Source organism: Brienomyrus brachyistius, chromosome 24 (genome assembly GCF_023856365.1).
Source record: "Brienomyrus brachyistius isolate T26 chromosome 24, BBRACH_0.4, whole genome shotgun sequence".
Lineage (NCBI taxonomy): Eukaryota > Metazoa > Chordata > Actinopteri > Osteoglossiformes > Mormyridae > Brienomyrus > Brienomyrus brachyistius.
Window position 1 is genome coordinate 975,922 of NC_064556.1, and position 12,944 is coordinate 988,865.

Sequence of the window (12,944 nt, forward strand, 5' to 3'; positions counted from 1 at the left end):
CTGTTTCTCGCGAGCATGAACGACAGAGTTCGCCTATCTTCTTTAATCTACAACCGACTGACGTAGTCTCCGTTTTGCTTTAGCTTGTAGCCAGCAGGAACAAGTCACGGCGAGAGAGCAAGAAGAAGAAAACTTAGAGACGACTCGTTAATCTCCGGCCAGACTTAAACAAAAGTTTGTAATCCACAAACCCGCTGCCACCAGTGTAACGCTGACTTTGGGGTACTTCAGCGTTATCTTTATTTCAGGCCGTGGGTACAGAGACGACGCGGAGACAACGTATTGTGCTGAACATGGAAGACTGACTTCCCCCTTTATTTTCCCGCGCCCAAATATATATACAAATAGTCCCGGCTCCTAACCACAAGAACACTATTGCTCCGCTCCCAAAGCGTCATATAGTTCCCTTATCTTTAGGTACTATAAAAAGAATCAAAACTAAAATAAACATGAAATTATAAAGTAATTAATCTTAATGAAAATGAAATATCCTCTTACACCAGCATAAACCTCAGCAGAAGGAGGGAGATGACGAATATGAAGGTGCTGATAGGACCAGGGCTCTGAAGCTGCACACTGAAGAGCGGCTGGCGAACAGGACGACCATCCCACCTCTGAGTTCTCGAGAGGAAAAAAAAAAAAGATTGTTCAAGGAGATGATGTGCAAGGGCCTGTTCTCATGTGCTGTTAAGTTTGCAAAGAACTTTAAAGGGAAAAGGGATTCTGGGAACCTACCGGTTGAGTAGAACAGAAGAGATGGAACCACCACAGAACTCAGATGCAAAGCAATAAGCGAGAATATGCAGCTTGAAGCATTTTAACGGCTAAACCCTTTTAAGAGAATGATGGATCAGGAACTGAGGTCAGCTGAGCCTCAGAAGGGGATCATCCTGACTCCGAACAAGCGGACTCTCTCTCGCGGAGACGGTCCACGGAGCACGCCCACTCCCCGCATCGGATCGCAGTGAGATGCAAGCCCACGGGGGCCGTGAGGTTCACTGCGTCTGCAAGCCGTCGGCAGCTGCTTGTGTGGGATCGGAGTAAAACCAGACTCTCTGTAAAATGCTCTGGGCCAGAGGATCCTCTGAACACAACCGCAGAAGCTAGCTCGCCAAAAAGAAACCTTAGCTTACAAATGCTTCAGGTTATCTGCTGTAAAACAATGTTGTAAGAAAATAATGAGAAATACAAATGCGTACGATAAACTTTTGGAGTGTATCAGAGAAAGGTAATGCAGGTGATAAAAAGGTCAGATGCGGCAGGTTAGTGACACGCTAACTGGCAAACTAGGCGGCTTGCCTTTTCTCACTCTCCACACTCTTTCACACACACAGGAAGTGCTTATGTGGCGCCATCACCCTAACAGAGAGTGGCACCCTTCCCTATGTGAGGACAGCCTCACTATTTGCCTGGACTGTTTGCCCACAGTCTAGATCACACGATATTATAAAGCCCAAAGTTTAACTACAAGCCACCACTTGTGAAGCGCTTTTCACTTGCGTCTTACACGACAGTTGGGTTTGGCAGAATACCAAGTACTTATACTTGCGGGAAACCTATGGAGACTCTGGAGAATACCCAGAGGAGTGGCAGGATTAATACCCCCCACGCTGCTGCTGTGAGCCACCACGCCCCCCCAGGAAGGAGCATATTTGCGATTTATATGCAATTCATTGCAGTGTTTACATGCTAAGACAGTTAAGATGCATTACTTCATATATCCAAGAAAGTCTAGCTGCTGATTATTACTAAATGCTGCTGTTGCATGCGGCCCAGGCCTGTCACTATCGATTACATCAATAATCCAGTTTAATTGAATTTAATTGAGTAATTATGACAGCACTAATGGTGCATAACCCATTTCACAGCAACAATTGTTTACCTTCCCAAACCCCTCCCACAGTGCTGTACACAGCCACGAACAGTGACACCTACAGTCACTTCCAGAGACACACTCTGTTTAATGTGTGATGCTGAATTTGATCGTATCTGTTCAGTCCTTTGGTCTAGTTTTCTGGAATATAAAACTATAGAAAGGGCACCAAGCACTGTAGGACAGACCCAGAAGCAGATTATTGCATGGCCTATCGGAGGCTACAGCCTAGGGCCAGGGCAGACACCAGGCCCTGTTCCATGGCGGGAAGAACGGATCACCTCAGTGTCCATGCTGTCAGCCCAGGACCCCCAGATAAGCTAATCCGCCCCAGCACTGGGCTAACTGTGATGTCCGGCCCTGGACAGCATAGGATATGAGAGCAACCGACAGCCTGGACACCCGAAGTGGGCGCCTGGACAGCATTGGCCATCGAGATGGTCGCAAAAGTCCCCAGTGGACGTGTGCATAACCCACATCGGGGAGCAGACCGTGTCTGCATGAGAGCTCAGCGCACTCGCTCTCACAGGGCACCCCCGTGATCCATCCATCCATCCATCCATTTTCCAAACCACTTATCCTACTGGGTCGCGGGGGGTCCGGAGCCTATCCCGGAAGCAATGGGCACGAGGCAGGGAACAACCCAGGATGGGGGGCCAGCCCATTGCAGGGCACACTTACACACTATTCACTCACACATGCACACCTACGGGCAATTTAGCAACTCCAATTAGCCTCAGCATGTTTTTGGACAGTGGGGGGAAACCGGAGTACCCGGAGGAAACCCCATGACGACATGGGGAGAACATGCAAACGACGTCGTCCGCCGCGCAGGAGGGGGTGGATCCGCAGGTGACGGAGGACCTGCCATCGGGGAGCCCGCCGGTGACCGATCAGGTACCGGAGGGGGGAGCGAGGCCGGGCGACGAGGCCACGGAGGGGGACCCGCAGGCGACGTCCGACCCGGAGGGCCAGGACCTGCAGGCGCCTCCCGAGCCCCAGCGCAGGCGACGGAGGGCGAGCCAGGGGGCAGGGCGGGAGGGACCCTAGCCCGGCATCTGTGTCCCCTCCCCTTATGGGACACGGACAGGAAGCCCCGCGGCCGGGGCCAGGCTCGTCGGGGTGAGGGCACCAGAGTCACCAGCAGGGTCCCCGAGGGGTCCCACTCAAGCTCCTCCACCTCCGAAGAGGGAGGAGCTTCGGTGGAGTCCTCAGGGACCACCTCGGGAACTAGGGCCGAAGGGATTGGAGGGGGATCGGGAGCTGGAGTTACCAAGGGAAGGGGATCAGGAACGGGGCCAGGGACTGGAGCTGCTGCAGGCGGAGGGGGCGCCTCTGGAGCTGCTGCAGGCGGAGGGGGCGCCTCTGGAGCTGCTGCAGGCGGAGGGGGCGCCTCTGGAGCTGCTGCAGGCGGAGGGGGCGCCTCTGGAGCTGCTGCAGGCGGAGGGGGCGCCTCTGGAGCTGCTGCAGGCGGAGGGGGCGGCAGCTTGGGCTCTGGAGCCGCGGACAGGTGCGCCTCTGGAGCTGCTGCAGGCGGAGGGGGCGGCAGCTTGGGCTCTGGAGCCGCGGACAGGTGCGCCTCTGGAGCTGCTGCAGGCGGAGGGGGCGCCTCTGGAGCTGCTGCAGGCGGAGGGGGCGCCTCTGGAGCTGCTGCAGGCGGAGGGGGCGCCTCTGGAGCGCGGTCAGGGACTGGAGCGCGGTCAGGGACTGGAGCGCGGTCAGGGACTGCAGGCTGTTGCAGTGGGGGCGCCACTGGAACGCGGTCAGGGATTGGGACTGCAGGCAGTTGCAGTGGAGGCGCCTGCCCTGGAGCTGCAGGCTGCTGCAGTGGGGGCGCCTGCCCGGGAGCCGCTGCAGGCGAAGGCGGCCGCGCAGGCAGCGAAGGCGGCCGCACGGGAGTGGGGTCCGCAGGCAGCGGCGGCCGCACGGGAGCGGGGTCCGCAGGCAACGGCGGCATCACGGGAGCGGGGTCCGCAGGCAGCGGCGGCAGCGGCTGCGTGGGCGGCAAGAGCAGAGGGAGCTCCTCAGGCTCGGCTATGGCCGCTAGTCGCGGAGGCGGCTGTCCCAGCTGTACCGCGACCCGGCGTGTTCTCCGGACCGGGGAAGCCGCTTGGGAAGGCAGCTTAGCAGCGCTGAGGGCCTCCGTGTCGTTTGGGGAGTCATCCAGCTCACCAGCTGGGAAGGAGGCGGGGACGAGAGCGCACGCCCCTAGGATGATCGTCCGGGCGACCGTCGACTTCTTCCTCCTTCTCCGCTTCACCGTCGGGGGGGTAGGCTGCGCACTGTCCGAAAAAGCGGATGGCGGGAGGATGGTCCCCGGTTCGCGCAGCGCAACCCACTGCTCCATACGGAGCTCGGCCACCCGCTGGAAGTTATCGCGCACCTCGCGTCCTTTTCCAGGGACAGCCGGTCCAGGATGTCCCAGCTCCGGCTGATGAGATCCCAGGCCGGGGGATCTTCCCGGATGCCGGGCTGGGCGATCCAAAATAGCAGCTGATCGACGTAACCGATGTAGTCCTCCACAGTTACGGAAGCTGCTTCTTTATGGTCCGTCATTCTGTCACGAGCGGTACGGCAGCGAGCGGCGATCGTGCGGATCGAGCGGGCAGGAAGTAGGCAAGGCAGGCCGTACTCGGGGTAAACGGGGATTTATTAGCAGGAATCGGGGAAGGAGACATCAGACACTGACTAACATCAATGACAGACAATGGACTCAGGTAAGACACGGACTGGCGTGGCACACAGGAGGAGCGGACGAGCCGGGCATGACAACGCCTATGTGCAGTGATTTACTGACGTTTAGCAAGTATGTAAAATGTGTAAATATCTTTAATAACGCTTGCCTGATTTGTGAATTTGCCTATCCGACATTTAAAGGGCTTAATTTCTCATAATGGAGAGAATGTAACACGCAAGCAAATTCATCGGTTCTCCTACAGCGTGTTATACACGATCAGCTGATGTAAAGTTGATACAAATACAAAGTTGATACAAATTGTGCATATAATGTCAACTGAATGTATTTTTTTAAACACATCTATTCAAACTCGCTGCATACAGCGGCATTGCAGGTGCAAGGGTATTGACGGCGACAGGCGACAGCCATCGTTGCCTCATCAGGACCACCTGCCCAATTTGTACCTCGTACGTCTGCGCATGCGCAGCATCTCCGAGCACCCCAACTTTTTTTTTTTTTTTTTTTACCCATTTCAAATGCGGTCGTATAATATGCCGTTAAGTGTAGTGCTGCGCAAGATACAAATCGGGCAGGTCGTACTGATCGGATAGTAACGTATGACATAAGCGGAAGACTTTTGTTATGGAAAATCATGCGCTGTGCAATTTACAACTGTTTACGGTGTTGCAGTATTTATTTAATCTGACGAAAGGGTCAAGAAAAATTAAGACTTTTGTGAACGAAATTAAGTGCTTGGTAAATGAAATTCAATACTGTAAGGCCTTATTTTGAGAACATTAAATTTAATCATTTTCATCACTTTCATAAGACCCCGCGGGTAAGCCTGTCTCAGGAGCCAATCCGGATCCCTCCTTGGTCATCACTCCTAGGTCCGCCATGTCTCCATTAAAAATGGAAACCCAGCACTCGTCTTTCTGACATAGTACGACGGAGTACTTAATACTTAAAGCTGCCGTTTTGAAAATTGCTATTAAAAACCTTAAAGCTGGACTGAGCCAGTCGAGCCAACTGCCGTACTCCTTGACATGCCGCCGGAAGCCTTTCTGTGGCATTAAACAGCTGCTGTTACGCTGCAATGGGGAATCTCTGTAAGCCAGTTGTACAGCTGGTAAGCAGCATTCCAGCATACAGAATAAAACGAGCTGAACTGCGAATCTGAACAAGGATGACTGGTGGGAAAATTCCGCGCAAACTGTTTAGGGTCATAGTTCTTCCTTTAGGATACTATAATGTTCCCATTTTCGATTCATAGCTCTCAGAAGACACGAAATTAGTACATTAATTTAGGTATTTAATCCCTCTTCCTCCTTGGGCTACTGAGAAGGTTCCCGTAAATATTTAATCCACCGGCGTCTCTCTCAAGGTGGAAAGTAAGCAGAGCTGACGCGATTACGGCTTGTTGACTTTCACTTTGTCAGTACTGAAAGCAAGCTGTTCTCCCGACTTTTTAAAGTTTTTATTCCTTTATATATGTACTATTTGTTAGTTTACTGCTTTCCGGCTTTTTATTATCTTGCATGTGTGCGTAAGAACGAGTATATTATTAATGTTTCCGAAAACAGGCTTCGTATTAATAATTATTATAGGTATATTAGTACATTACCTGTGTTTGATTTGGTCTGTGTTGGCTATACTTATATAGACCGACTTTGCATTATACAATTAAAGGACTGATAGTAACACTGTTTATGTAAATTCGGAAGCCGTTTGGGAGAGAATGTACTACAATATTATTTGTGCCCCCTCAAGTATAAAGTGCTACCAGCACGATTCATTTTTTGCATCATTTTCTGTAGTTCAGTATAAAAGAAACTGAAGATTATAAGCGGTCTCCCACTGTTATGGTCCAAAGATCTACAGTCCTCATAAGCTTAAATGGTGCTACGGTCTCTTCCGCGGGGCCGAAGTCAAGGTATCATCCAGAATAAAAGAGGCACCGCAGGAAATTCACGGGGCGCGTTTTCAGACAATGACCGGACAACAAACAGCACGTACGTCGCACCCAGCAAGACAGATGACTGATACAGAGAAAGGAAGCATCATGATTTATTTGCAATACAAAAAAGAAATCGGTTAGCAGAACTACATCGGGCGCCCACCTCGGGAATGAAACTCACCTTTATCCTTTAACGATCAGCGCTGTGAAGATGGGAAGCCGGCCGCCGCTTTGGAGGCTCTCTTGGCTTTTACGTTTAAGCAGCGAAACGCAGTGAGACACCTGGGTCTTTACGCCAAACTGTCAAGCGCCGATACGGCTAAAGAAAAAGAAAACGATGAACTGGCGACAGGTGCCCTTCATATCATTACCTTGTTGCCACGGTACCATAGTCGATGCCTCGTCATTCTAGTTCGTCCGCATTTTTACACTGTAATCCGGTTCGCAGGTTGACACATACACACATTCCAACACGCTTGGCAAACAGTAGGCTGTCCAAGGCTGCTCATTGCCTAGGTGAAATTCCACAGCCTCCATCCTGATAAGGCATTAAACCAGAAATCTGTTTGCTCCGTTTCGGATGTAATGCATCTGTGTCGGTGAGGTCCGGCGGCGGAGCATCGCAATAAGCCTGGATACACAGTCATCAAATGAAGGTGCTGAGTTCGAGGAGACGGAGGGCAGGATTCAGAGACGCGGATCATGGGTAATGCAGTCGCCGGGAGACGGTATTAAGAACATAAGAACATAAGAACTATACAAACGAGAGGAGGCCATTCGGCCCATCAAGCTCGCTTGGGGAGAACTAAACTAATAGCTCAGAGTCGTTAAAATCTTATCTAGCTCTGATTTAAAGGAACCCAAGGATTCAGCTTGCACTACATTATCAGGAAGGCTATTCCATACTCTGACTACACGCTGCGTAAAGAAGTGCTTCCTTAAATCCAGCTTGAAATGTTCTCCCGCTAATTTCCACCTATGGCCACGAGTTCGTGTATTTAAACTAATGCTGAAGTAACTATTTGGTTGAACAGCATCCAAACCTGTTAGAATCTTATATACCTGGATCATGTCCCCCCTCAATCTCCTTTGCTTGAGACTGAACAGATTTAGCCCAAGTAACCGTTCCTCGTATGACATTCCTCTAAGACCAGGAATCATTTTTGTGGCCCTACGCTGCACCTTTTCTAAGGCCACAATGTCCTTTTTAAGATATGGTGACCAAACCTGCACACAATATTCTAGGTGAGGTCTCACCAAGGAATTGTATAATCTTAGCATTACCTCCCTTGACTTAAACTCCACACACCGGGAGATATACCCCAACATCCTATTGGCCTTTTTTATTGCTTCCCCACACTGGCGAGAATGGGACATGGAAGCATCAACATACACACCAAGGTCTTTCTCATGATCAGCTACCTTTATTTCAGTGACACCCATGAAATACCTGTACTTTATATTTCTGCTCCCTATATGGAGTACCTTACATTTATCGACGTTAAATTTCATCTGCCAGGTATCGGCCCAGTCACTAATTAAATCAAGATCCCGCTGTAGCTGCTGAGCCACTAATTCAGTATCTGCTACACCACCCACCTTGGTGTCATCTGCAAATTTCACCAGTTTACTGTATATATTGGTATCCATATCATTTATGTAAATTAGGAACAATAGTGGTCCTAAAATCGAACCCTGCGGTACCCCACTATGAACGCAAGCCCACTGTGACATTGTGCCTCTTATAACTACTCGCTGTTTCCTATCTGTTAACCAGTTATCAATCCAGGTCGCTACGGTACCTAAAATACCAGTCGCTTTGAGTTTAAGTATGAGCCTCTTGTGGGGGACAACATCAAAAGCCTTTAGGAAATCTAAGTAGATGACATCATAGGCCTTCTTATCATCAACTTCCTGAGTAGCTTCCTCAAAAAACTCCAACAGATTTGTTAAACAGGATCTACCTCTCCTAAATCCATGCTGGCTATCCCGCAAAATGTTATTGGAGTCCAGGTAATCTATCATCTTCTCTTTGATTAAAGCCTCCACAACTTTACCAGTTATACAAGTTAGACTGATTGGCCTATAGTTAGACAAATTACTTCTATCCCCTTTTTTGAAAATAGGCGTTATGAAGGCGTGCTTCCAATCAGAAGGTACCACACCTTCAGATAAGGATTTTTGAAACAGTAAAGTTAAGGGTCGGCAAATAATATCCCTCATCTCTTTTAACACTATAGGTAAGATGCCATCAGGGCCCTGTGATTTATTTATTTTGAGCTTAGCTAGGCTTTGCAAAACATCTGCTTCAGTTATATATATATTAGCTATAGACAATGCTGGATAGGTAATAACTGGTAAATTACTAAGGTCCTCAACAGTGAATACCCGTGCAAAACTATCATTGAACTCATTTGCTATATCAATGTCGTTTACTATTATAAGACCCTTACTATCCTGCAGATTAGTAATTTCAGGTTTTAGAGCTCTTTTAGAGTTAAAATACTGGAAGAAACTTTTAACGTCATCCTTAGCTTCCAATGCAACCATCCTTTCGACATTTCTTTTAGCTCGTCTAATATCATTTTTTAACTCAGCCTGTAGACTTAGATATTCCTGCTTAATTCTGTCATCATCAGTTATTTTCCATTGCTGGAACAAAGCCCTTTTCCTCCTTACTTTATGCTTTATTTCCCTAGTAAACCACCTAGGTTGCAATTTCCTAGATTTATTCTTGCTGGAAACAGGTATGAAGTCCTCTTGCACTTGCAATAATGTGCTTTTAAAAAATTCCCAGGCCTCTTCAACAGTTTTGTTATTTAACTCCATCCAGTTCACAGTTTCTAGTTTTAGTCTCATACACTTAAAGTCAGCCTTCCTAACATTATATATTTTTGATTTGGACTTAGCTCTTCGAACACTAAACTTAACCTCAAATTTGACCATGGTATGATCGCTACTGTCAAGTGGTTCTAAAACGTCTAATTTACCAATCCTGTCCTGGTTATTAGAGAGAACAAGATCAAGAATGGCATCTCCCCTGGTAGGGGTGTTAACAAACTGAGTAAAAAAACAGTCCTGTACTAATTCCACCATTTCCAGTTCATTTTCTGAAGAGCCAGTGACAATGTCCCACTGCATTCCTGGTAGATTAAAATCATCCATAACTACCACATCATTTTTATTGCTCATAGTCCTAATCTCACTGTATAACAATCTGCTTTCCTCAGCAGCTATATTAGGTGTTCTGTAACAAACACCGACAATTAGGCTATTTGAGTTTTTAGCATCTAATTTTACCCATATTGCTTCCGTAGTTTTATTTATATCAGTAAGTTCCCTTGCCTGCAAGTTTTCCTTTACATATACTGCAACACCACCTCCCTTTTTTCCTATACGATCCTTACGGAACAACGTGTAACCATCCATATTATATTCTTGTCCATCCTTTTCACTCAACCACGTTTCAGTTATTCCTATAATATCATAAGAGTCCGATGAGATAAAAGCCTCTAAATCATGAATTTTATTCCTAATACTTCTGGCGTTTAAATACAGACAACAAAGGGTAGGCCTATTACGGTGCCCACTTACAATATGATTATTTGGGGCTTTCCGTTTCCCCCCACTGACATAGTTAACTAACCTCCCTGCCCCCCCAGTCCCTAGTTTAAACATTCCTCAACGACTCTACACATACGCCTCCCCAATACACTGGTTCCCCTCTGGTTCAGGTGCAACCCATCCGGCTTGAACAGGTCCCACCTGTTCCAGAAGGTCCTCCAATGCCCCATAAACCTAAACCCCTCTTTCCTACACCATCCTTTTAGCCACGCATTTAATTTCCTTATCTCAGCTAACTTAGCCTGACTTGCACGTGGCACGGGGAGTATTTCAGAGAATACCACCGTGGACGTTCTGCTTCTAAGCTTATTGGCGACTTCTATAAATTTATCCTGCAGAACAGCCCTTCTACCCTTGCCTATGTCGTTGGTGCCAACATGCACCACGACAACTGGATCCACCCCAGCTGGGGCCAAAAGCTTATCCACATGATCTGGAAGGTCTCCTACCTGGGCACCAGGCAGGCAAGACACCGTACGGGACCCTCTATCACGCGTGCACACATAACTGTCTACTCCCCTAATAATGGAATCCCCCACTACCACAACCTCCCTCTTCCTGGGGGGAGGGGGCTCCTCAGTGCCCAAGGGCCCACCTGCCTCCCCAGTCCGTTCCGGCTCTAAAGCTGGAAGAACCTGAAACCTGTTCGACACAGTCACCTCAGGTGATGCCGCCTCTGCAACGTGTGTACGCCCTTTCCTGCGTCTACGACCTACGGTCACCCAGCTCTCTCAACCTCTCTGCTCTTCATTCTCCCCCCTCCCGGCTAGTGGCGTACACACCTTCTCCCTAAAAGGCGTATTAACTTGCTCCTCTAACTCACTGTTGCATTGGATGAGAGCCAGTTGCTCCTCAAGGTCGCGAACCTTGACCATGAGCGAGTCCACTAGCTTACATCGCTCGCAGATGAAGTCCGACTGGACACTAACGTCCAGAAGGGCAAACATGTTGCAAACGCCACACTGAGCCGGCCCCATAATTAACTCACTATGACCCCGTACTCCCAGCCCAGTAAATTTATATAGCGTATTTAACTTTAAAGATTAATTAGCGTACCGTTAAATGCAATAAAGTGCCGAGTACACTAAAATAAGTTACTTGGGTTGAAACGGAACTTAATTATTATTTTTATTTAAAATTTTAAATCCGATAAATTTACTACTACTTACCAAAAGAACTTCTGCCTGAACCAAGTATGAACTAAAAACAAAACGAAATCGAAATTGCTCTTGGGAGGTCGAAAAACCACAAAAACCCCCTCACAGCAGGCTACTGCCGGAGCGGGGAAAAAAGTGGAAAATGTCCTCCCGGCCCCGACTGGCGACCGAGCAAAGCTCAGGAGCAACTGTCCTTTTCTGGCGCTGAGTAACGTTACCGACGTTAGATATTATTAGCTATTTCGCCCCGCCGGTGTTTTTTATGGAGTTATACGCGAACAGAAAACGCAGCTCACTGCCCGTAACAATCGCGCTGTTAATAAACAGACAGGACAGACAAGCACTCACGCCGACCAAAATAAGAACAATAAATAGAAATAACACAGCCACCCACTAAACAATTAAAGCACACAAACACTCAGAAAATACGTTCCAAACACCCCAAAAACAATCACAAACAATCCCAAAACAATCGCTGCAGCTCAACACCACTCTCTCGCAGTATCCCAGCAATCTCTCGCAGCAATCCCAGGATGCCTCCTGCAATCCCCTTCTTGTGTTATGCTACAATTGATCTGTAGAGCCACACACTGGCCCAGTTAAGTTAAGAATACAGCTTACTTTAGTGAATCCGCGGGAAATGCCGGTTTCTGACGGGTTTTGAACTGGAGACCTTTCGCCTACACATGATATTTAATATTTGATCATTATAATGACCACTTGGAGGAAATCAAATAGACAAACCTATTCACGCAACTTAGGAAATGGAAACGGTTGCACTATTTTTGTTTATATATATATATTTTTGTTCTTTACAGTAGCTGATGTGTCCTGAGAAGTTGATATTTGCCTGGCACAGAGACATGTGGCTAACGAGCCACACCTGTTACTCGTTTAACCCAGCCTCCCGTTTCAGTCCTCGTGTGGATGATCCCCAGGTGCCTCTCGTCTGCTTCTCATTTGTGGTGTATGTAGTGCTTCCTCTTCCTGACCTCGCTTCTTCAAAATCGCTTCCCTGACCTCAGCAGGGAGAAGAGTCCATTGTTGGGGTGACTGGGGTCTTCCATGATCTTCCTGGCTTTGGCACCGTTTGATGTAGACAGACTGCAGGTCAATGAGCTCGGTCTTAATGATGCGCACGGCTGATTGCTCGCCCTCGCTCGCCTTGCCTAGGGCTCGGGGGACGCCTACGGGTCATGGGGCTCCGGGTCGGCGGTCGCCTGCAGGTCCCCCTCCGAAGCCTCGTCGTCCTGCCTCGGTCCTGCCTCCTGTCCGATCGCCTGCGGGTTCCCCCAGTGCGGCTCCTCCATCGCCTGCGGGTTCCCCCACTCCGACCCGTCAGGGGACATCGCCTAGGCCGGCAGTGGCCTTGCCGTCGCCTGCTACAGCTCCCCCTCCCTCCTTGCCTTCCCCAGTTTCCCCTTCAGCTCCCGCATTACCTCCCCTGGTGCCCCCTCTGACTTCCTCCTCTCCTCTTTCGCCTGTCCCTTGCACTGCCTCCTCAGCCCCTCCGAGGTCCCCTCCTGCTCCGGCCTCCCGGTCGCCTGCGGCCCCTTCGACTGCCACCCGTCACCCGCTAGGGCTCCCTCAGGCTCCCTCAAGTTCCCCCATCCTTTCCTCCCTGGTGTCCCATCTCTGTTCCTCCTCTGCTTCCTC

The 12,944-nt window shown here is 49.2% G+C and overlaps 1 protein-coding gene across 8 annotated transcripts in view; it reads right to left on the reverse strand.

The window, feature by feature from the left end:
* Positions 1-12,944, reverse strand: part of LOC125719883 (galactose-3-O-sulfotransferase 3-like) — an 80,562-nt gene that overhangs the window by 6,972 nt on the left and 60,646 nt on the right. The window contains exon 1 of one of the 8 annotated variants that reach the window (XM_048994690.1): positions 11,910-12,033. The exons of 4 other annotated variants lie outside the window; for them this stretch is intronic. Coding sequence is in view for 1 of the 4 variants with exons in the window: in XM_048994686.1 (XP_048850643.1) it covers positions 6,879-6,914 (36 nt within the window). In the remaining 3 variants the exon portion in view is untranslated. Of the gene's footprint in view, positions 1-498; positions 615-6,688; positions 6,821-6,878; positions 7,028-11,909; positions 12,034-12,944 lie in introns of those variants that run through there. 3 more of the 8 variants (XM_048994686.1, XM_048994687.1, XM_048994688.1) reach the window with 3 other exon arrangements.